The 25,168-nt window shown below is 43.2% G+C and overlaps 2 protein-coding genes across 10 annotated transcripts in view; both read left to right on the forward strand.

Moving 5' to 3' along the window:
- LOC111859078 (epithelial membrane protein 3-like) overlaps window positions 1-25,168 on the forward strand; it is a 234,295-nt gene that overhangs the window by 155,619 nt on the left and 53,508 nt on the right. The window lies entirely within an intron of this gene.
- Window positions 3,932-25,168, forward strand: part of LOC111859140 (N-acetyllactosaminide alpha-1,3-galactosyltransferase-like) — a 37,398-nt gene continuing 16,161 nt past the window's right edge. The window contains exons 1-2 of one of the 9 annotated variants that reach the window (XM_023841593.2): window positions 3,932-4,047; window positions 4,983-5,084. In XM_023841593.2, coding sequence (XP_023697361.2) covers window positions 5,032-5,084 — 53 coding nt within the window. In that variant the 5' untranslated portion in view covers window positions 3,932-4,047; window positions 4,983-5,031. Of the gene's footprint in view, window positions 4,048-4,581; window positions 5,085-25,168 lie in introns of those variants that run through there. The other 8 variants (XM_072713473.1, XM_023841592.2, XM_023841596.2 and 5 more) reach the window with 8 other exon arrangements.

Here is a 25,168-nt window from a genome sequence, read left to right on the forward strand (position 1 = left end):
ATGTTTATTAGAAAGAATAACACGTGATACAGAGCAGTATGTCTATAAAAACATATAAGGAACATCGAAAATTATATATACCACAAAAAATACGAGATGGTGTTTATGCCAGTTTTATCAAGTGATTTAGTCTTTTCAGGCTTATGCAAGTCATGGCTATGTGCCAAAACTGGACACAAAAAATGTATGTCAGACAGGAGTTTTGTGTCCCACAATATGTTTACCTAATTGGGGCAGTGTGTGGCTCAGTGGGCTAAGCCTGTGGGTCTATAATCACAAGGTCATGGTTCAAACCCAGCCTCAGCACATCTGCAGTTCCTTGAGCAAGGCCCTTAACCCCCAGTTCCCTGGGTGCCCCAACAGGTGGCTGCCCTTCACAGACAGCTTACTCTACAAAGAGCAAGTTGAGGGAGGCATAAACAGAATTTCCCCACAGGGACAATAAAGGATTGATTATTATTAGTTTTTTTATTATTATTATTATCTTTATTAAACACTACAAACATCTTCTTTGTTACGTTGTTGCAGTTTGACACGGCTAAGAAACTGTCTTTTGAAATAAACTATTAGCAATTTCGTACCTCAGACTAGTCACACGGGCTGAGTTTTCCAAAGCCTTCTTAACACTCTGTCGTTTGTAAGTTCTAAGTAGGCTTCGGGAAACTCCCCGGTGGCTGATAATGACTGAAATTCAAAACTGCCAAACTGAACAGTTTCCTTTACACGTAGGTGTTCTTTGTGTACAATAAGTAAGTATAGCTTTATTGTCACTGCACAATGTACAACGAAATTTGCAGTGCATCGTGAATAATAAATATTTAATTCTTAAATTAAAAATTACTAAAATAAATACCTAAAAAATACTCTTACTTCCAAATTGACAGTTAGCTGAACAGAGAATGTCAGCGTGATCCACAGGCAACTGTCTTCTTAATATCGTTATTTATCATTATCGTTAAGTCTTCCTGAAAAGTCCATACCCCTTTAATAGTTTCTCCTTTTCTTTTTAGTCACTCCATGACCAAAGCCACTTTGATCTTAAAAGCAGTGCATGGAGAAAATTGTGTTAGGTGCATATGAACTATTAATTTGAGAGGGTAGTACAATGCAGTTCAATTGTATTGAGTTTCATACATCTGCCTTTATTAAAATATTGTAAGAGCCCCTGTTTGGAATGGATTGGTTTCACTCGTATTTAAATGACAACCAGACAGGGTACAAGGCCTTGACTACAAAGTACGTAATATGCACTTATATTGTCTGGGTTCTTTAAAAAAAAACAAGGTGTAATTTTAATTTTGCAGAGCAGGACCCATGTCTGTAAAATTACAAAAGCCATCCTACTTTCAATAGGAACTTTATTTTTAACTTTCATTATGTAGATGCTGATGGATCATAGCGCCAAATAAAATACCGTTATAAAGCTGTGATGAGCCTAATCCAGCCTGTATCAGAGCTGTAATTTTAATGCTATATCACAAAGACGAGATAGAATACAAAGGGGCATTTGAAGCGCAGAGTTTTGCATTTGGGGGAGATGAACCTGATGTCAAAAGGGCTCCTCAGTTGTACCAGTTCTTTGTTGAGGAAGAACTTCATTATTCAAAGTAGAGTTAGGACACCATTCCCCCCACCGCCGCTTCCACAGACTGCACACTTACAGTACACAGAGCTACCCAGGGATTTTACTGGAATCCTAGAATTTAATTTACTACCTTGTTTACTACCAAAAATCGGGCAGCGATCTTTTTTTTTTGGGGGGGGGGGGGGGTGTAAATCTTCATACCCATCATAAATATTAGGTTAATTAATGTTTAACTGTTTTTTTATTAAGTATTGTCATTAAATATTATTTGTTTTTTTGTAGTGTCAAGTTGAGCTTCGTTTGTCCTTACCTTAACTCTAGCCCTTGGGTTATCCTAACCATAACCCTTAACCCCACCTAATAAAGTCAAATTGACACTTCTTAAAACAAATGACACTTGACAACAGCCATAAACATTGATAAAATTTTATGTGTCACGTGACACACACTAAGACAGACACACATTTTCATACACAGAGACTAAAGTACTGAATTATTTCATCACGAGGTAACTTGTAACAATAACACACTGGATAAAAAAACTGTCTAAAGAGTCCATGGAATGGTAATGGGTGGTAACTATTGGTATTTATTGGTTGATGCAACGTGAGTTTGAACATGTCCCAAAATAAATCTTAAGAGAAAAGTTTAACAATTTTACCTGTATATACTGTACAATACCTGTATTGTTTATATGTAATTTCTTAAAATGTGGCATTTTAATACCTTTCAAGAGCCTTAATTTTGTCTGATTTAATTTACTACCTTTTACTACTGCATGGACACCCTGTAACCATACTCACAAGTATGCCTGTACCACTTTGACATTTTCCACTTTGATGGTAACAGAGTTTTGTAGTTGCTTGGTCTGCCTTAAGTCTACCATCAGCTCCTTTTTTCCTACACTGAGTTACAGGTGGTTATCCTTACACCACTCAGTCAAACTCTCCTCCAGACTTCTGTGCTCATCTTCTATCCCTTCATCCTGCAAACACAAAATCACTGAAGAACTTCTAAAGACAGCATATGCCAAAGTTGTATTCCAAGACTGTGGTGCAGAGCGTAAACAGGACTAGTGACAGTACTGTCTCTTGGGATGCCACTGTGTTGCTCAGCATCACACCACACATGCAATTACTGATGCTGTCTGTGGCCTGCTGTAATCTAGGTGACCATTGCACCCTCTACCTGCATCACCTTGAGCTTCTCCCCCAGCAGGTAAGGCTATATGGTGTTAAATGCACCGAAGAAGTCATTAGACAGAATTCTCAGGATGTTGCCCAACATGTCCAGGTGTGAGTAGGCTCTGTGAAACAGCAACAAAGTAACATCTTCCATATGTACTATATGTCTGCCTGTTATTCATACAATGGGCCAAGGGAGTCCTACACAAGATACTAGAGCATCAGCCTCTCAAAAATCATTGTGATACGAGCAGCACCACTGATGTGGATGTGCCGGAGCGCTCCTTCTTTGGCATGGGGAGCTTTCCATGGGGAGTGTATTTTGTAGTCATGGAGACCAGTTGAACAGACCCACTCCCAGCTGGAACATTAAAAATATTTTTATTGAAATATATTTCTTACATATGACTAGCACTAAGCATTTTGTTAGTGCTCAATATATATTAACAGATAATTTTGTGTGGCTAAATCAAAACTGTAGTTTAGTCGTAACTTACGACAAGTCAACCTTGGACCCCCAAAGGTTTTTTTCTCCCTACTTGGGAGTTTTTAGTTCCTCTCCTCTGTTATCCTCTGGCTTTCTTTATTTAATTTTTTTCCTTTTTCCCCCGTTCTGTATCTCCCTCTACTTCTGTTTTATGTATCACAACACAACCCTGTAAAGCGCTTTGGGATATCTCTGTTGTGAAGGGCGCTATATAAAAATAAATTGAATTGAATATTGATTTCACAATTAAGCATAAATTGATTCAATGTTAAAGAACCCACCATAAATCAATGTTGATTTATCATCCCTGAGCATAAATTGATTCAATGTTGAGTATTTTCAGTAATATCGATGTTGACTCAGCATCTCATTTTCAATGTTGAAAAAGTCACTTTATTGAAACAAGGTTTTGCCACCATCAATTGTTCAATATTGAAAATCTAATCAAAAATTCAGTTTCAACGTTGATAATTTAACACTGACCATAATTCAACGCATCTAACTATCCTTCAACTTTGAAATAATAACATGATGCTAAAAAATGCTCATTGTGGTATGACAAACAATACCTCACATAGAAATGTCGAGATTCAGAACCAGAAAAACTTGTTTTTAATGACCAGCTGCAGGATACTAGTAAGGCGGGGCATGACCTTCCCGGAAGCGCCGAATGTACCTTGTATTTTATGCGTAACTTTTCAAATATTACTCCCCGTTGGACTAGCATTTCAGATCTATTTAAATATGTGGGTTATGGGATAACACTGTGAGAAATCTTATTTGTTTTTGAGGTAAATACAATATTGTTACATAATGACTGAAATTGTAATGTGGTTTTGCATTTAGCGTTATTTTGGCTCAATCCATTGGAATAATCATGTGCTTGAATGTTAATTAGAGTAAAAGTCTATACTATATTACTAGGATTGGCATATTAGAGTCATTTTTAAAATTGTGTTGTATGAATTATAATGAGAAATTTAAGTTTTCAGATATTATAGCAAGTGAGTATCAACTAATCATTATATTATAGGCCTGATGAAATAACCATCTACATTATTAGGGTGCTGGGCTACTGGAAAAACAAATCCAGGATTAAAGAATAAATAAATGCATATTAATACAACTATAGATCTTATCCCCTAGTAAGAAATGGAAGCGGTTACGTGATTATTGTCTTTCATCTTTTTTCCCCTTTAGTATCACATGCTCGTGTTTACAATTTGAGAAGCGTTCTCTTATTTTCGGTGCCTGGGGTGATTCTTTTCTGGAAAATTTACACTCTTTTACAGGGATTCTGGAAGTTATACTGTAATTGTCACGTAGCCTTGACTATTTTATGCCTTGTCATTCAGACAACTCGTTCGACTGCTTTTCGGACATATTTCACGCAAAAACCACCTCCAATTTAAATTACCTACGCAACATCCGTGAAGTGATTTCGTGACAAAGCCAGTCTGGAAGCAGAAGTTGTTATCCTGCACATGAAATAACAGACATTCGCGTAAAGTATAATAGTATTTCTTTGGGATTTGCTTAAGACAGCTATAAGATGGAACCTGTTTTTGTTATTTTAATGACCAATCTTATGAAACTTCGGCCAGCCGACATATATTAAACGTAGCCTTGGATGTACATATACGTCTGTGTATTTAGTAGACTCTATATACCATCAGTACGTTTTGGGGCTAATGTTTTATCCTCTGTTTTTTTTTGCTCTGAAAAGACCCGCCCTGACCTTCAATACGTAGCCTATACGTTTTGGATTCATTATTATGTGGGACTCGAAAGCGGAACGGAAGGCAGTTTTTTTCTCTCCTGCGTTAAAGTAAGTACTGCGAGTTTATTTAATATAATGTTTTTAATTTTTATATAGCATTTTCATTTATTTTAATCTATTAAAAAACAATTACGATACAAATAGGAGCAGTAGGCTATTGTGTTGTTTTTAACAAATGTCTGGTCAGGACAGAAGTAGGCTATATTGTTTTATTTTTTTAGAATGTAGGTTTTAGACATTCTGTATAAATACAACGTGTGCAAGTTGGAGCGTGAAAGATTTACAAAGTAAGTAGGCTAATTGTAGTACCTTAGGTGTGATTATCTGTCACGACGCATATGTGGTCCTTTGCGTTTGATTTGTCAGGTGCGCTGTTTTATGTCTGGAGAGCTTCACTTTATCGGCCAAGAGGACGTATCTGTACGAAGTTAATCCAAATTCACTGCTGATTTTTTTAGCGTGTTTATGGTGTTTATTTCCGTTGATGATTTTTGTGGAATTGGTTAATGTTCGGAGTTTCGGTTTTTGTGGTTATTTTGTAGCTTTTAAATATTTATATTAGAAGCAGGTAATAATTCGTTTTGGGAAAGGATCAGTCAGTCTGAGGGAAATGAGATGGCGAAGGAGTGGATGGTGTGTGACGCAGCGATGTAGATCTGATAAATCGCAGGGTCGGTGGAGTGATTTCACCCATGGACCATTGAGCAAAGCCCTTAACCCACAAGTACTCCAGTGACTGGATAATTCTGCTTCATTAATCCTGCTGTAATACGTAGTCTTGTCTATATTGCTGGCATGCCAGGGTTTTGGGAAAAAGATAATACTCATATTAAATAAAATGTCATTTTAATGCCAGTGTATAATCACAATGACCATTACCATGTGTAACCAAAAAAGTGTGGTTGTCTAAAAAATGACTGAAACATTATTGTGTAAAGCATGCCTGTACCTACCACTGAGGACACTGGGGAGAAGTGTTCGGTATTTTTTCTGCATCTCCAGTAACCCCGATCCTTTACGGGGGCCCAGGAAGGGCTGACACTTCTGGCCTCAGTATTTTAAAAGTCCTGGATATGGTCCTTGTGTAAAGCAACAACAGCTTTATGTTGACAAAGGCAGGTTCAGTGAACCAAATCATCCTCCATCTCACTAAGCTAATAGACGTCAGTGTTTTTTAAATTATAAGCAATAGTGATAGCCCGAGTTTGTTTTAGATCGAAAGTGGCAAACATAGTGGGGAATAATAGTTCAACTTAAATAATATAATCAAATGTGCAGACAGCACAATAGTCGTTAGCCTGATTTCCAAAGTCAACGAGAAGGTCTCCCTGGACAAGCTTGACAATGTCAGGCTACCTGCCTCTTATTCAGTACCTGTAGGACTAAGGAGATGGTGGTAGACGGCCATCTCACTATCAAAGTGGTCCTGCTTGATTGGATGAACACCTTTACATATCTCAGTCTGTATCTCTGATGACCTCACTTGGCCCAATCATGTAAAGAATTGGATATCTAACACCAGGCTTCGGCTGTAATATCTTAAGCAGCTGAGGAGGTTCAAGGTCTCACCAGCCATTTTTGCGGTCTTGTGCTCTGGAGCGTTACTTTTAATCATTAATCCATAGTCATATAATTTATTTAACTCTGTGTGTGGGCTCCAGGCCGCTAAGCACGCGTAACATATACCTAGGGCGAGAACAGATAAACTACAAGCTAGGCAGTCAAAAGCTGCGCATTTCTCTGAATGCATGTGATGGACTTTAAGTAGATGTTCCAACAGATTGCTTGTGTTTCTGTTTTCACATGGCACTTGTGGTAACGAGCATCCTCACTTCTAGTGAAGTGTTATAAATAACTCTTTTAACGTTTAGTTCTTTCCTCCATCATCACTAAATGCAGGGTCTGTGTGTTTGTGCGTGCTGCATGTTGTTGTGCATGAGACAGAGCAAGAAAGATATGAGAATGAGTGACCATTATTCAGCTATTTGTTATGGCTGTGTTCATTACTGCGAACTTTGGATGGGTGGAGTGTAGTTCATTAGATCTGTGCTTGTTGTTGTAAGGTTGGTAGAAGCTATGGTAGAAGTTAGACCGAGGATCAGACATTGTTTAGTGAATGGTGTGAACTGTGCTGCTGTAGATTGCATGGCCTGATATCCTTCAGAGACTGAACCTTGGCAAATGAAGGAGTCTGTTTCTTACAAGATAATATTTAAAAAGTAATGATTTAAAAAAGACACAGGAATAGATATTAAAATATTAATAAAATAACAGTATAAGTCGTTGAAAATAATCAGCAACTCATAAAATGAAGACGTAAAGGTGTGGGATAGTGTGATTTGCATGGAGCAAATTAGCCTGTAAACCACAGAAATCCTCGTTCAGTATATGGTCAGCCTGAGAGTAGAAACCTGCTCTCAGCCTCTCAGTGTTGGTCTTCAGGCTACAGGTGTGACCGTAGCAGTTGTTGTTAGGGTGGGTTTTTCTCTGCACTGCCTCCTTTGGATGACCAGCAGGTTAGGAGTGTAAGGCTGGAGGCCTTGCAGGCCCCGTCAGTCTGAGCTCTGGCAAGCCTGTAATGCTCCACCCAGTGTCCTGAAGCAAAAGTCCACCGGCTCCGACAAGACTGGACCCAAATCACCCGATCACCACATCAAAAGGGACACCTCACCCCCACTGGGCGGCCAGAACCCCGCAGCCAAATTCCAGCGACAAGGCCTGGCTGCGTCAAGATACAGATGCATCCTACACTCACTAACTCACATCAATAGAGGAGGTATCACCCCAGACTAACATTAGGGACACATACACCCATGTTTGGTCTCGTTTGAATGGTCACAGTACGGCGAGCACAATACTCTCAACCTTAAAGCGGCATGTTTTCACATAAGAGAAATATTGAAAATAAGACTAAACCCACCAAGGTGGAGGATCTTATCACCTGGTACAACAAAGGAATTGTCACATTCCTCCTAAAGCAATTTGATTGGCTGAGGGTCAGAGAATTGATAAGATCAACAGTTCTCCAGGACACACACACAAGATCAGAGCAGGCCCTAAAATAGTCAATCGCAACCTTTGATACAGTCTGTCACTTGGTTTGGAATACTTAAGGAAGAGCTCCAGAGTAGCACAGGGAGTCACTCTGTAATCAGAGCTCCCACATAGTGCTGTATGAATCTTCATCTGTAATCAGATATTTTCTGCAGTTACTATGTGTCCACTCAGCTGCGGTATGGAATTGTTGTATACTTTTGATTGGATTATATAGTTTAGGAATTGTGGCCACATGTTACAATTATTAATTGTGAATAAACTGTGTTTTGATTACTTCTTGGCTGTCTGACTTTGCTAAACCTCTGCATGTTCCTCAGAGACTGGGGTTATTCTAACACTCTCTTGCAGCCTCTGACTCGACCCCGTTTCTCCGAGACCCGATGTGGCTGCCCAAGTTGAGTTACGGTGAATATCGGCTCAGCCTCTGAGGTGCGCACGCGCTGAGTTACGGCAAAAGACCGGCTCAGCCGCTGAGGCGCGCACACGCTGAGTTACGGTGAATATCGGCTCAGCCTCTGAGGCGCACACACGCGGGGTTACGGCAAAAGTCCGGCTCAGCCTCTGAGGCGCGCACACGCTGTGTTACGGCAAAAGACCGGCTCAGCCTCTGAGGCGCGCACACGCTGAGTTACGGTGAATATCGGCTCAGCCTCTGAGGCGCGCACACGCTGTGTTACGGCAAAAGACCGGCTCAGCCTCTGAGGCGCGCACACGCTGTGTTACGGCAAAAGACCGGCTCAGCCTCTGAGGTACGCACACGCTGAGTTACGGCACAAAGTCCGGCTCAGCCTCTGAGGTACGCACACGCTGGGTTACGGTAACGTCCGGCCCAGCCTCTGAGGCGTGCACACGCTGAGTTACGGCACAAAATCCGGCCCAGCCTCTGAGGCGCGCACAAGCTGGGTTACGGTAACGTCCGGCCCAGCCTCTGAGGCGTGCACACGCTGAGTTACGGCACCAAATCCGGCCCAGCCTCTGAGGCGCGCACACGCTGAGTTACGGCACCAAATCCGGCCCAGCCTCTGAGGCGTGCACACGCTGAGTTACGGCACCAAATCCGGCCCAGCCTCTGAGGCGTGCACACGCTGCGTTACGGCAGACATCGGCTTAACCTCTGTGGCCCTCACTAGCTCAGATTCGACGATTGTCAGCTGAGCCTCTGGGGCGTTAAGGGCCGCCGGGTCATGACGGGTATCTAGGCTGGCACTGTATTACATTGTAGTGGTTGTCCAACTTCTAAACCTACATAGCAGATCCACGGATCGCCTTATCGGCCGAAGCAAATCCGATGTGCCCCATCGTCCGGGATTAGTGAGAGGTCAGCAATAGAAGGCACAGCCCAGAAGTAATCTAAATAACAGAAATGTCATGACTAAAATTTCCATAAAGATCTTTAATTAAATTGGAGTCAGATATAATTCGGTCTTTACCTAAAACGGGTAAGTAACTTTACAGAAGCGCTCGGAAGGATCCACACGGATTTCAAGCCTTCGGCTGTCCAATTGGATTCCGCCATTGGGCCAGTGGACGGTTCCCCTACAGGAGACCCCACCCCACGGCGCGTTCAGCTGCCCCTCGCTTTACCACCGTTTGACTTATGATATTGACGTCCTTATGGCACTATAGTGCTGCATATTCAATAGTCAGCTCTGAATTTTGATCTGTTCCCAGGCTAGCAGTACTTCAACTTCAACTTTATTTGTATAGTACATTTAAAACAACTATAGTTGACCAAAGTGCTTCACAGGTTAGCCAGCAAAAAAACAAGGAACAATAGAGACAATTGAATACAATAAAATAAGATGAAAATAAGATAAAATAAGCTACAGTAACGCTGCACTGAGATGTCTGGGCTCAACTCGAACCAAAAGCCAAGGAAAATAGATGGGTTATAAATAAGGACTTGAAAGTCTCTAAATTACAAACAGATCTGATGTGCTGTGTCATGGCTGGGTATGGGTACAGCCTGTAGTATCAGTAAGCTCCGACGTTACAGGTTTTATTTTCACTACTGAAGAAATTAAGACACTACTAAATAAAAGTTCTCTTGCACATTTAGTCTCACCAGCTCCATTTCTGATTGCATTTCCACTATTCTTAATCCAGAAGAGTGAGATCCAGAAGAGAGTGTGTGCGATCAGGCACAGAGCAGCTCACTTGCTCTCGCTTTCTTTCTCGCTCACCCTCTCATGTGTAGCAACGTGCAGTGCACATACAGACCATGCTTTTAATCACGATGGTGGAGAGAACACTTCACTAGAGGCGATGCTGACAATCGGGGACGTCGCTAAAGATTTCGGGTCCTGTGAAAGCAAATCATATTGGGGCCCCCAGTCCAATCCAATTATTTCCCTAATTTTTTTAGGCCCCATGTCACTCTAATGCATGTAAGTGCGGAAACACAAGTAATCTGTTGATATATATTGTAGGAATTATTAGCTCAAGTAAATTTTAATATCTCCACCCATATGTTTTGAAATTAATTAAATTTTGATTAATTAGTATTCAATGACGATTATTGCCTAATCATTATGCCGAATGGTCAGCTCCTCCAAACTCAATTGCGGTATCCCCGTGAGTCTGTTAATGTGAGACTTAAATGGGATTCACTAATTACCAGTATCGCTTAGTAACCTGGGTTAGAAGGCTCGTCCAGCGAGCTGCATCACCAGGTAATGTAAGCGATTGGTAGCAAAGCTCCCCTCACGGCCGATGAGAGAGAGTCTCGCGATATTTCAGGCGAGTTTGAGGTTTCAGAGCGTGTAGCAAGATCGCACAGAGGCAGGGACTATTGTGAGCAGTGGAGCACGCCGTCTCCACCAGGTCCGTGGATGAGAAGAGATTCACAGCTGACACGGGGAGAAGTTGCAAATCACCGGTTTATTGTCTTGACTGATTATAATCCGGGAGCGGCCGTCTGACATACATTCAGCATGTACAGGAGGAGGCTCTGCCATATGTATCAGCTGTATCCCTTTTAAAGCCCTTTGGGCATCCCCCCCCCCCCCCTTTCTCAGTACCTTCCGTGTACGTGACAACCACATGTTTGACACTTGCCCTCGTTAGCCGGCTCGTAGTTGTCCTTCTGGAAGGCTAAAAGATAAGTAGGGGCCACTGATATTCTCTGTCGCCCCCCCTATCTGTTCTGATTAGGTAGCCTTGCCTTGCCGGCGCGCCAGTCAGTTCTCATTTTGATTAGTTACAGCATTATAGAATCATTCCCTTTATTTTATTAATTATTCCCTCAGCACTCAATGAACGGAGGCTGAAGTTGTGTAAAAGACATGCATTTATTCCTAACTAACACTACAACTAACATAAGACAGACATTACACTTAACACAAACAACAAACACGAAATAACGGAATAGAAACAAACAATGTAATTATGGAAATGCAATGACAAGATTTAAATGAGTAACCTTAGAAGGGAAATACTGTTCTGGAAAGCAAGCCCAGTTTTTGGAAACACGACCCTAAAGTCATATAGCAGGTTAACAGAACATCTTAGGTTGTTAGAATGAAAGGAAGTTAGTTTACTTGGTTGCAGAGTGGGGGGGGGGGGGGGGGGTCTTGGCAGTTGGTTGCAGAGCCTGATAAGCTGATGGGATGATGGCACTCAGGAAGGGGTGGTGTTTGGAGCAGTGGAGTGGAGCCCCTTGGATTATCTCTCCTGGTGAAGCTTTGTCTTGGTTGTTGTTCTCTGTTCAGCTGGGCCTTCACCGGAGGGCTTCTTGTGGGCTTCTCTTCTCCTGGGCTGATGGTCTTTCTGCTCTTCTCGGGCTGGTGGTTTTTCTGCTCTCCTTTGTTCTGAGGTGCCAGGTTTTTATGGTCTAAAGTTCATGAATAGGGATGACCAGGAATTCAACTCCTGGACCAACTTTTGATACATCCACTTTCATGGTAACCACTGACCAGATTTGGAATCAGGAGTGATTGTCCATCAGTTTGACACCAAACATGCCATACCAGCTTCACAGGTTCACACCTCATACCATCTGTATTAATTGATTAACAATTACTTATATTATGTATGTAACTGACTCACATCAGTATATGATACAGGTGTTTTTGGTTGCACCTCAACAGATGTTACACTTTGTACAGACATTACATTACATATTCACATTAAAAACAGCACATCTTATCCTTAGATAGGCGTGGCCGTTCCAATTTAAGGTGCACATCTGGAAACAACATATTTTGGTTGGTGTGGCTTATCCCAATTGATCTACTCCAGAATGGATAATGTACACCTTAATTCAGTTCTTTTAATATAGCATGGTAGAACCCAAAGAGCTTGCTAATGGACCACCAAGATCAGATAAGGACCACAAAGGAATGTAGAAGGAAAAGGGGGGGGGGGGTTGTTAAACAAAGAAAGAAGACTCTCTGAAGGTTAGGACACACTGGTTACACTATTTAATTTTTCTTCTGGTATAACCTTGAGAACATATATGCAGTGGTAGCTATCAGTGAAGCGCGGGTCAATGTATAAACAACCCGAACCCGACCGACGTTTTCAATAACCCGCCCGCAACTCGGACCGCAAAAAAATATATATATATATTGTACCCGACCCGCTTCCTGACCCGCATTTTTTTTTATTGCCTAGTGTTATGTAATAAAGGCTTGATTTATTCATTTATTTAATTTCATTTTCTTAATTAAGATGCTGCATGTGTTTATCCAGTCTAATCGAAGTGTGCGTCTCTCCCCCGACTTTCCCAACAAAATCCCACCCCCTCTCAGAAAATACATAAAACTGACATTACTGAGCTATATGCGTTTAAAAGTAACCTATTAAAATGATTCAATGGCATTGCTCAGTTCAACGTGTTGGGAAATCGGGAATTTTGTCCCGCATCAGCATTTATTTAACAATTAATAACGCTCAACATTCAAAAGGTAAATAAGGATAACCTACTTGTATTAGTAGGCTTAGGCTATTTCGCCACGTGGATGCCCAATTGAAGCTCTCACAAGCACAAAATACAGGCATAGAATATGTTAATAGTCTTTATTAACGCATTTTAAACGAACAAAAACAGGTAGGCTAAACCAAAGACTGAGGCTACATTATCCATAAATAAATGTTCACAATAATTGGCATCTTTATTTCAAACGACCCGACCGACCGCGACCCGAATATCATTAAAAATATTTTTGGATGACTCGTAACCGCGGGTGACCGCGGGCACCCGCTCATTTCGGGTCAACCTGCGCATCACTGGTAGCTATTCCTATTTATTTATTAAAATTTATATGTGTTCAAGTGTAAAGGGGTGAAATAGGTGATACTCTGTGAAGATGGTTATAAGGGTGGCACACAAAACACTAAGATTGTCTAAGGACACATACAAACATAACCTATCTGTATATTGAGACTGGTAGTCGTGAGTAAATCAATATACAGGGTATACAAAAGCCAAACTTAAATGAAACTTCCTTTAGGGTGTTCGTCTGTTGGGTGAGTGGTATGTAAGGCAGAGTGTATGGGGAGGGGGTTGTGTGCCAAGTCGAGGGACCCCTGTCCATTAGGTCCACTCTGCTGTCTGTAGGTTCCTAAGTCTTTGGGCAGTAAAAGTTGGAGTGCTGGCCTCCCTTGTTATCTGTGTGTGTGTGTGTGTGTGTGTGTTTAAGTGTGTTTATGTGTGCATAGAGGTTAAGCCGATGTGTCACTTTGGTGTCTAGGCCAATGTGTACCCCTCGTACCAGGCTTGGCCCTGTGATATGTGCATGTGTGATCCTACAATATACTGAAAGTATATGAAGTAATGCACAGTTTTCAACTGCCTAACTCATAGTTTATCTGTCGTTGCCCCAGCTATTTTGTATGCTTAGCGGCCTGGAGCCCACACACAGAGTTAAATAAATTATATGAATATGGATTAATGATTAAAAGTAACCGTTATCCAGCTGATTGTTATGGGTGTATTCATAAATTCAATCTGAAATGGTCAGAGCATCATATATCGTTCTGAAATTCAGAATTGCCAGCCAGGAGTTAGTAAAGTTAACGTAAAGTTGATTGCAGTCCATTTGCCATGGATAGAACAATAAATAGCATTTTTCTATATCAAGTAAAGTGACACAGATTATGGATGTACACCAGCAACAGCTAACGATAGTTGTATTGCAAAAATTAACAAGTTCTTTCATTGTGGGAAAAAGTTTATCATCCTCTATTCTCAGTGACACTCTGGATGATGGGTCTGTTTCCTTATTTTAGCCCACAATGGCACTTAGTCAGATCGCTGAAAAAGGTGTTCTAGCGATATTTGACCTGTTAGATGCCCACATAGATAGGGCTGGGTACCGAATTTCAGTAGTTTTGTGGTAACCACTGAAATGTTCCAGTTATCAAAAAATGTATTGTCTTTTGGTGTCCAATTCTGATACCCAAACAGTAAATCTCAGCACATGTGAGCTAATAAGCATTCAGCATACTTGTTTAAAGATCTAAAGTCGCTGGTGATTGGTTGTGTAACCTAACGTTACACAAAAATGTCATAGTGGCTGGAAGGAAAAACGTATGCTCAGACACAAACTTGTGAACTACTTTGCGTATGTTTGGTGTTGTTTTTGTTTGATTTTTTACACTGTGCAACAAAGTGTGGCCCCGCAGAGTTCCAGACTGCAACCATTTAGTCACATTTTGCAATTAGAATTTGCAATTTAAAATTTTTGGAGATAGTGTGACTACATTTTATAAATAGGTGTATTAGTTTGACTTATAAATATGCGCCCCATAAAGTGGCTGACTACATAGCGGTATATTACGGGAAACAGCTGCAAAGAGTGAGAATGAATGCAAATGTGTGTTCATGTTTTTGTGAGCTAGAACATCAGAATCATCATGCTGGAGCACAAAATGGCCTTCGCTAAACTGCTCCCACAAAGCTGAAAGCATAGAATTGTCTAAAACTTTGTGGGTACATTTTGGGATAAGGCCCTTTTCTGTTCCAGCCCTGCAGTGTGCTCTGCAGTGTGCTCTGCAGTCTCGGGGTAATTATCCATCTTCAGCTAATGAAACTAGCTTAGCTTTTTTTTTTTACACGGGTGATCATTCAATCATGATTGGACCAAAATAGTAAAATGACAGAAGCAGTTGGTGTAATTTGTAATATTTACAAAATATAAAAAACATGAAAGGCTGCAGGGGTTGATGAAATTCATCCAGAGTTGAACGTTGTTGAGTTGATGTGGTTGACGGGCTTCTTTAATGTTACACATTAAACTACCCCATGACTGGTAAAGAATAGAATAGAAGCTGTTTAAAGTGCTGTTCTATGGTTTGTATGGCCAGGGTTAGGGCTGCGTGAGTAGTTCCCATAATCGATTATGGCTACATTGAAAATTCATTGACATCAATTTTCCAATGCATCATGGTTTTTTAGGTAATTTTCACACCTATGGTTCAGTTTCTCTGATCAGAATCAGTTTTTACGAGTTTAAACTTGTTTGTAAGCTTCTCCTCGGCTCGGGTTGCTTTCACACAGAGAGAGAACCCACAATGCAACAAACCACATGAGAACGCTCATTCTGCTAAAGTCAGATGTGTTTGTGGTGGGGTAGATACAGGAAGGTCTTGTGACCTGGTCTATGCTGCTGAACATCTGTTTCATGTATCATTGCCTCAGTGTTTTTTATTTTCACATGCCACTAATTAGTCGATCCTTTAGTCAAATCTTCTCCCCTTCAGCCGTTGACTGAACATTTTGGAAAAAAAACCTTACTGTACATTTATTTTTATGAACTTTTTTATTTCTAAAATGCTTCAGTTCATTATAATTGTCTTGCTTCAATGTCACTGTAATTATGGGAGTAGTGCAAATTATCACACAAAAAGGTGGTGTGTACATTGTGCAGAGTTTTGTTGGCATACCACAGCAACACCACTTGCATCTAAAGAGAAAGCAGACAGGTGCTGTTCTGGATGAATGCATTATGAAAGTGCACTTAATATAAAGCGTTACTGTTGTATAGTGCAATTCTCCTCCTATCCGCTGGGGACAATAAGATAAGACGTTTGGTAAGAGAGCTGGAGAGAATTGCAGTGGTGAGGAGCAGAGGGGAAGGAATGTGAAGTAAAGAAGGTTCGAAGAGACACATTGATTCGTGGAGTGCTTTATTTTACCGCGTGCATACCACATATTGGCGACGAGGATGGCTCTGCTGGGACTTTCGCCGCCCCCTGCTTTCCTGCAAACACCGGGTGAGCCGGCTGTACCGTTCGATTCGTGGATCAGAATGTTCGACAATTACTTACTGGCGCTCTCCGACACCGAGGTTGTGGAGAAACGGCGGCGGGCGATGCTCATCCATTGCCTGGGTACAGAGGGTCAGCGCATTTTTTACACGCTTCCAGTGGCAGACGACAGCTACTTAACGGCGCTCACTGCATTACGGACATTCTTTGTACCGAAGCTAAATGTGGTTGCGGAGAGAAATAAATTCCGTCAGCGTGCACAGAGGCCTGGGGAATCCATTCTACAGTACGTTGCAGCTCTGCGAGAATTGTCGGTGCACTGCGATTTCGGCGCGCTCGCCGATGATATGCTGAGAGATCAAATTGTTGAAAAAACATCTTCTGCACGTATCCGCGAACGTTTACTTTTGGAGACAGACCTCACGTTGCAGAAGACTATTACAATCGCGGGACAAATAGAAACGGCGGTTGCTGAGGCGAAGGCTATGACGTCTACGGCTGAAGCCACAGTTCAACTTGTGAATGCTAGCGCGCGCAGTGCGTGGAACTGGCGGTCAAAACCTAGTGTGCGGGGTCCGGCGGCTGCAACACAATCGCCTACCCCTCAGCAGACATTGCAGAATAAAATTCGTAATTGCTATCGTTGTGGCTCCACTGTGCATCTTGCAAATCACCCCAGTTGCCCTGCTAAACAGTGTAAATGCAAACAGTGCGGAAAAATTGGTCACTTTGCCAAAGTTTGCCGTAGTGTAGCTAATACCTGCAATGTGCAGGCAGTTACTGTTCCTGATGTCACTGTTTTAAGCATAGGTTTTCCAATGCAGCGGAAACATGGCCTTTCCTGCAATGTAACCCTGCATGCTGATGGTAGTCCCCCCCTGGCTGTTGAATTGCTTGTTGATACAGGCTCGACGGTTTCAATCCTTCCAGAACACATTTACCTCCAGCACTTTGCAAACGTGGCCCTGACTCAACCTAACGTCCAACTGGTGACATATATGAAGAAACCTATTCCAGTTGTGGGCTGCCTTTCTCTTACTGTTACCTATCAGACCCAATACGCACAGGCAGATGTCTACATTGTTCAAGCAGGAACACCTTTGTTGGGTATGGATCTCTTCACTGCCCTGAAACTGGAAATAAGAGACGGCTGTATTGCACCTCCTGCGGGTGACATCCAGCGCACGGTATGCGGTGTAGATACGGCAGGTTTGGCTGTTGGATTTGTCCATAAAGTTAAGGTCCGTTCTGATGTTCCACCGGTTCAACAGAAGCTACGCAGACTGCCATTTGCAATCCGTGATGCTGTCTCACAAGAGTTGCAGAGACTTGACTCTGAGGGCATCATAGAAAAAATTGACTCATCTGTTTGGGTGTCCCCACTGGTGGCTATTAAAAAGAAATCTGGCGCCGTTCGGCTTTGCGTGGACCTCCGAGAACCAAATAAGGCTGTGGTGATAGATGGTCACCCTCTGCCACACATTGATGAGGTTTTCACAGAGTTACGAGGGGCTGTCATGTTCTCTACAATTGACCTTCAAAATGCGTACCACCAGGTGCTTTTACATCCAGACAGTAGGGATCTTACAGCTTTCATCTCTCATGATGGTCTTTTCCGCTTCACACGGGTGCCCTATGGTTTGGCTTCAGCACCAAGTGCATTTCAGAGGATGATGTCACAGGTCTTAGCTGGTCAGGATGGTGTTCAGTGCTATCTGGACGACATCATTGTTTATGGAACCACACCTGAATTGCATGACAAACGCCTCCAAGCTGTACTTAGGCGTCTTCAGGACAGGGGTCTAAAACTCAATATGGAAAAATGCCAGTTCAGGAAATCTGAACTTCCTTTTTTAGGCCATGTGATTTCAGCTAATGGCTTACACCCAAACCCTGAACATGTCCTTGCTATGACGCAGGCTCCTTCTCCTCATGATGCGCATTCTCTGCGGTCCTTCCTCGGCCTGACTGGCTGGTATTCTAAGTTTATTCCTAACTATGCCTCATTGGTGGAACCTCTCCGTGCTCTCCTGCGAAACTCTACTAGTTTTTCCTGGACAGTTGAGGCACAGGAACGTTTTAGTCAGGTTAAACAACTCATTGCATCCAGTTCTGCCCTTGCTTTATTTGACCCCTTCCTCTCAACCACAGTTACTACTGATGCGTCCGACTATGGACTTGGTGCTGTGCTTACTCAGTGGCACGGGCACACTGAAAAGACAGTTGCTTTTGCTTCCAGAACTCTGACTGACTGTGAACGCAAATATTCCACTGTTGAGAAAGAGGCATTAGCATGTGTCTGGGCAGCGGAAAGGTGGCGCACTTTCTTGTGGGGACGTCATTTTGTTTTGCGTACGGATCACAGTCCCTTGACGACACTGCTTTCCTCAAAGGGTGTGGGCCGGGCAGGCATGAGAATAGCCCGGTGGTCTGCCCGCCTACTGTGTTTTAATTACACCATAGAGTACAAGCCTGGGCGCGACAACGTAACGGCTGACTGTTTGTCGCGACTGCCGCTTTCTTGTGCTGAGACGACTGAGGATGTCGAACTGGAGATGGTGGCCGTGCTGACGTCTGACTTTGCAGCAGTTACTGAAGAGGAACTGAGACGCGCATGTGATGAGTGCTCGGTGTTACTGTAAGTCAAGTCAAATCTTACATCACTAATGGATGGCCTTCTACTGTTAAAGGACTTGACCCTGCTATGGCAACCTTCCACCGCCTTCAGACTGAACTGGCCGTGGTAGATGGTTACGTCATCCGTGGCACTCACCGTGTCATTATACCTGCAGAGCTACAGTCGAAGTTTGTCCAATTGGCGCATGATACACACCAAGGTATGGTACGGACAAAGCAGAGATTGCGGGAATTATATTGGTGGCCAGGCATGGACTGTCAAGTGGAAGAGGCCATAAAGTCATGCATCACTTGCGGCCAACATGATAAAACTGCGGTTACACATGCTGCGCCACTTATGCCTGTGCCCACTCCCTCTGCTGCATGGGACAAGGTCGCAATTGACATAGTTGGACCTTTCCACGATGCTGTGCAGGAGTGCCGGTTTGCTGTGACACTCATCGATTACTACAGTAGATGGCCAGAGGTGGCATTTGCCTCGGAGGTTACCTCTGCAACAGTCATAAAATTTCTTTCTGCTGTATTCAGTCGAGAAGGCTACCCACTCGAGGTGGTCTCTGATAATGGCCCCCAGTTTGTTTCTGGAGAGTTCACAGCGTTTCTTGCGGAAAGAGACATCAAGCATTGTCGTAGCTCAGTTTACTATCCACAAGCAAATGGTGAGATTGAGCGGTTCAATAGAGTTCTTAAGGATTGTTTACAGACTGCTGATATTGACGGTAAACCCTGGATGTCCTTTGTAACTGAATTCCTGCACATGTACAGGGCAACTCCCCATGCTGTGACCAAGATTTCACCTGCCGAACTTTTGCATGGACGCCTCATTAGAACTAAATTACATGTCAGTGGCATTCCCTCCAAACCGATTCCTGCACACTTGGATCTCAAACAGACAATACTGAGAAGACAGGAGACTATGAAACGGTACACAGATCAACGCCGTGGTGCTAAATCTCCTGCGTTTCATGTTGGATCCTTCGTCCGCATTAAGAAACCTAGATTTACTAGGAAGGGCCATTCCAAATTTAGTCAACCTTATCAGGTTGTTGCGCAAAAGGGCCCGGCCACCTACCTCCTATCAGATGGTCGGGTGTGGAACGCAATCCACCTGGCTCAAACGTTTCCCCTTCCAGGAACCTCCAGTACAAGTACGGCACCAGAGGATGCATATTTGCCGCTTGGGGTGCCTCAGACATTGTGCCATACACCCCCTCCTGCTGTATGACCGCATAGGGTGCGGCAAGCTCCAGTGTGGTCTAAGGACTATGTTATTTAAATTAAGGCATGGGTGGAATTTGATTGATATATCACATATTGGTTGTTCACTTTAATGTGCATTGAGTGTTCATTATCACCCTGCCTTTGAGTGTTGGCATATAGTTCCTCATGCCTTTGTGTGTATATATATATACATATAAAAAAAAAAAAAAGAGGAAATGTTAAGAATCCAGTTCTTAGTCTTCCAAAGAGCATGGGAAACTTATGTGTCTTGTTTCAGGTGCCTATATCTACAGAAAATTGTGATTCTAATATTGTGATTCTGGTTCTTTTCTGTGTACAGTGTAAGACTGAAATGTCTCTCAAACACTGTGGACAGAAGTTGTTGCTATTCATACTTACGGATAATTTGTAATTTGTTATAACACGGGGAGATATGTTGTATAGTGCAATTCTCCTCCTATCCGCTGGGGACAATAAGATAAGACGTTTGGTAAGAGAGCTGGAGAGAATTGCAGTGGTGAGGAGCAGAGGGGAAGGAATGTGAAGTAAAGAAGGTTCGAAGAGACACATTGATTCGTGGAGTGCTTTATTTTACCGCGTGCATACCACAGTTACCAAATAAACTAAGGCTTGCATGTGCAGCTTTTTAGTGTGGTTTGCCCTTTTAATAATCTTCGCTCTGGCGGTGGTGAATTGAGCTCACTGTGATGCCGGTGGACATGCTGAAGCATGTTCATTGTGCTATTTGTGTATGTTATGAGTTTTTTACAATATTTGCACGCAGTTTTTGTCTTGTCTGTGCTTTTCTCGTCGTTTTCGTTTGTGATTACCCGAAACCTAAAATGCTGCCACAACGGCAATTTAAGATCGGGGGTGGGGGGGGGGGGGTGTCCTCAATTTCAGATTCGCTCGCCATCTCGCGTTCGGTCAAAATCGAAAACTAACATACGATGTTGACGTTAATACGCAGTGACATCTGACGTCAAACTGATGTCGTGAAATCAAATGTAATATTACACCAGTTTTTCTGTTAAGTAAAGTACCGTTAAGTACTGCTAAAGTAGAGATTAATTTTCCTCATAGGCCGGTTTAAATCGTCATGCATTTACATCGATTATTAACCGATTCGCGATTCATCATTACATGTTTAGCTATTTATATTTATATGTTTTATTCCATTCTAAATACTCCGAATATCAGAGCAACGAGGTCATCTGTTTGCTATATATACTAGAATGTACATTGAAGAATCTGGGCTTATTTTACGCTGATTGATGGTGTCAGCGTGTGGGTTTGTGCACGGTGGGTTAGCTGGGACCTGTGTCATTACCCAACAAACAAAAACAGAAATAAATGAAAAGCAATTCATAAAATGAAATAAAAATTAAAACTATATTTAACAAAAAAAAACTAAATGGAAACTGAATTGCACACTTTCAAAACTACCAATAAAAGAAATCATTTCAGTTTCGCTTTGTTTAGCATTAAAAATAATAATAATTTTGGGCCTTGAGTTTTGCTCCTTTTGCTTCCCTTCGTTGTGTTTGTGCCACTCTATACCTGCACCTCACATTCACTGATGTCCAAATACTTTTCTACCATGTACCATTGGCTGTTGGCTAAAGGTTGGCTCCACCGCATGTGGCTCGTTCAGTGTCTGCGCGTTACTGTGCTGTTTCAGCTACTTCTGCTACTGATTGCAGTTCTTTTCAGGGCTACTAATAAAACAAGCTTTTGTGGTTAAACTCACTTCTCTAACATTCTTACACTGCAGCACTTGTCTAATAGACGTTTGATCCAGTGGGACATTGAGCTGGACACCATTTTCTCAGACCTAACTTTTTTACTTTGATAAGGGGTTTAATAGAAGCCTGGATTTCTTTAGGAGTTGTACTTTTCAAATAAATTTTTATCATGTTGGAGTTACCAGTGTTAACCTACAGTTGTGCACTTTAATATGTAAACCTTTTGTTGGTACATTGCCACCATGACTTTCAATAGGATATACAGTGGAAATATAAGGTGAGATGTTTTGTTTGTTGTTTGTAGTTAATCCCCATATCCCTTTAAGCTGAACAAGGAAATCCTAAAAGAGTGGTCACTGTAGCTGTCCCAGTTCAGGGGCTGCATGCTTCATAAGATGTGGTCTACATAGCCTTTGTAGGTCATGCTCTTCAAAAAGTCCACGCAGTGAGTCTTGCCATAAGTTGGGCTGTGAAGGATCCATCGGGTGGCTCCTTTGTGGTCCGGTACATAGAAGGACACATTTCTAGACCACATTTGAGGGATCCTTTGAACTGTCATAGCCTTGAAACACCGCTGTGGCTGCTCGACATTAGCAAATGTGGTAGAGAAGGTATAAATCAACCTCTCTAATAACTCTAGTTAAGCCACTTAGAATAAACTGCAGATCTCTGTTAGTGCACAGAGTTATCTCCTTTATTCAAGTGATCCAGCAAAGCGCTCCACTCTGGCACCAGGTACCCTGAGCACAAGCAGCAACCAGTTGATAAACTATAACACCCAATTCCCTATAAGAACTTCTAAGCCCTGATTGGTCACAAAACACCAACAAACCAAGTTTAAACATATAACAAACACAATTCTCCTGCTCTATTGGTTCACCTTGGTGACAGGGTACACCCACCCATTTTGCTCAATTTCCCAAATCATGTCTCGACCACTAGACTTCTACTTGAGATATGAATATAGATTTATTGTAAATACGTGGTTAACATATGATTAATGTGATAACTACTTATATATTTGAACTACCGCATAACATATTACATATGGCCTATTGCGACTACGGTACTTCATAACTACAATGCTCTGTGCACCAGTTGGGGCAGGTTCGAATCCCTTCCTGCAGGTGGCTTCTCCCCACCTTCTCCATTGCCCGTCTCTCCAAGGCCTTCAGGGCCTACCGATGTCCAATTTTCTTTCCACGCAAGCAGGTGCACTACCACTGCGGACATGCAAGACTTGGGCATGATGCAGAAAAAGAACTGTACTGTGGAAGGAAAGAATGTACAAATAGATTAGAGCAGGGCATAAAAAAACACTTCCTGCTGTGAGAGATTTGAGATATTTTGCAGTACTGTGGTACCTTGTTTTACAAGCATAATTCGTTCCGGAAACATGCATATAATCAAAAGCACTCGTATATCAAAGTGAATTTTCCATCCATCCATCCATCCATCCATCATCTGCCGCTTGTCCGGGGTTCGGGTCGCGGGGGCAGCAGCTTCAGGAGAGGCACCCAGACCTCCCTCTCCCCAGCTACCTCCACCAGCTCCTCGGGGGGGACACCGAGGTGTTCCCAGGCCAGCCGAGAGATATAATCCCTCCAGCGAGTCCTGGGCCTGCCCCGGGGCCTCCTCCCTGTAGGACATGCACGGAAAACCTCTCCGGGTAGCCACCCAGGAGGCATCCGCACCAGATGTCCAAACCACCTCAACTGGCTCCTTTCGACGTGAAGAAGCAGCGGTTCTACTCTGAGGCCCTCCCGGATATCCGAACTTCTCACCCTATCTCTAAGGGAGAGCCCAGACACCCTGCGGAGAAACCTCATTTCGGCCGCCTGTATTCGCGATCTCATTCTTTCGGTCATTACCCATAGCTCATGACCATAGGTGAGGGTAGGTACAAAGATGGACCAATAGATCGAGAGCTTTGCTTTCTGGCTCAGTTCTTTCTTAGCCACGACGGACCGGTTAAGCGCCTGCAAAACTGTAGACGCCGCTCCGATTCGTCTATCCAGCTCCCGATCTCGCCTACCCTCACTCGTGAACAAGACCCCGAGATACTTAAACTCCTCCAATTGAGGCAGTATGTCTTCCCCAACCCGAAGAGGGCAAACCACCCGTTTCCGGCTGAGAACCATGGTCTCGGACTTGGAGGTGCTAATCCTCATCCCTGCCGCTTCGCACTCGGCTGCGAACCGCCCCAGTGCATGCTGGAGATCCCCAGCAGATGAAGCCAACAGGACGACATCGTCTGCAAAAAGCAGCGAGGCAATCCTGAGGCCACCAAACTGGACACCCTCAACACCCTGGCTGCGCCTAGAAATCCTGTCCATAAATATTATAAACAGGACCGATGACAAAGGGCAGCCCTGGCGGAGCCCAACACGCTGTTAATCAAATTACCATGCGAATGCGATTTGAATACGCGCTAATGCGGCTATTTATAATGTGAATAGCGATCTTCAGGTGAGAGCGGCACTACACGCCCCCGATGCAGGTAAAACAAAGTAAGATGACATGGTTTACTTTTCTGCCGATTTAACCTAATTAAAAAAACTTTAATACTTCCGACAATGGACGTTTTGAAAAGAAGACAGATTACGGATTTAGCCAGCGTTTTTTTCATGATTCTACATTAAGATTTCAGCGAGATATAAACTGAAATAGACGCGAAAAGTACGCGATGTCGCCGACGACATACTCGACCCCAGAGAGTTAAATAAGGGGACCACCACCCCGGTCTGCCAATCCAGCGGCACCGCCCCTGACCTCCACGCACTGTTGAGAAGGCGTGTCAGCCACGACAGCCCCACAACATCCAGAGCCTTCAGGTACTCCGGGCGGATCTCGTCCACCCCCGGGGCCCGGCCACCACGGAGCTCTTTAACCACCCTGGCCACCTCAGCCCCAGTGATGTGCAAGCCCCCCCCAGCACCCTCGGGCTCTGTGCCCTCAGATGTCTCAAAGGCAGTGTGCGTAGATGTAACTGAGGCAGGGTTGAGGAGGTCCTCAAAGTATTCCTTCCACCTCCGGGTGATGTACCCAGGTGAGGTCAGCAGCACCCCGCCCCCCCCCCCCCCCCACTCAGGAACCAGGAGCTGCTTCCCCCTCCTGATACTCCGGATGGTTTGCTAGAACCTTTTTGAGGCCGACCGAAAGTCACTTTCCATGGCCTCACCGAACTCCTCCTACGCCCGGGTTTTTGCATCTGCGACCGCCCGAGCTGCGTTCCGCCTGGCCCACCGGTACCCGTCAGCT

Source organism: Paramormyrops kingsleyae, chromosome 6 (genome assembly GCF_048594095.1).
Source record: "Paramormyrops kingsleyae isolate MSU_618 chromosome 6, PKINGS_0.4, whole genome shotgun sequence".
NCBI lineage: Eukaryota > Metazoa > Chordata > Actinopteri > Osteoglossiformes > Mormyridae > Paramormyrops > Paramormyrops kingsleyae.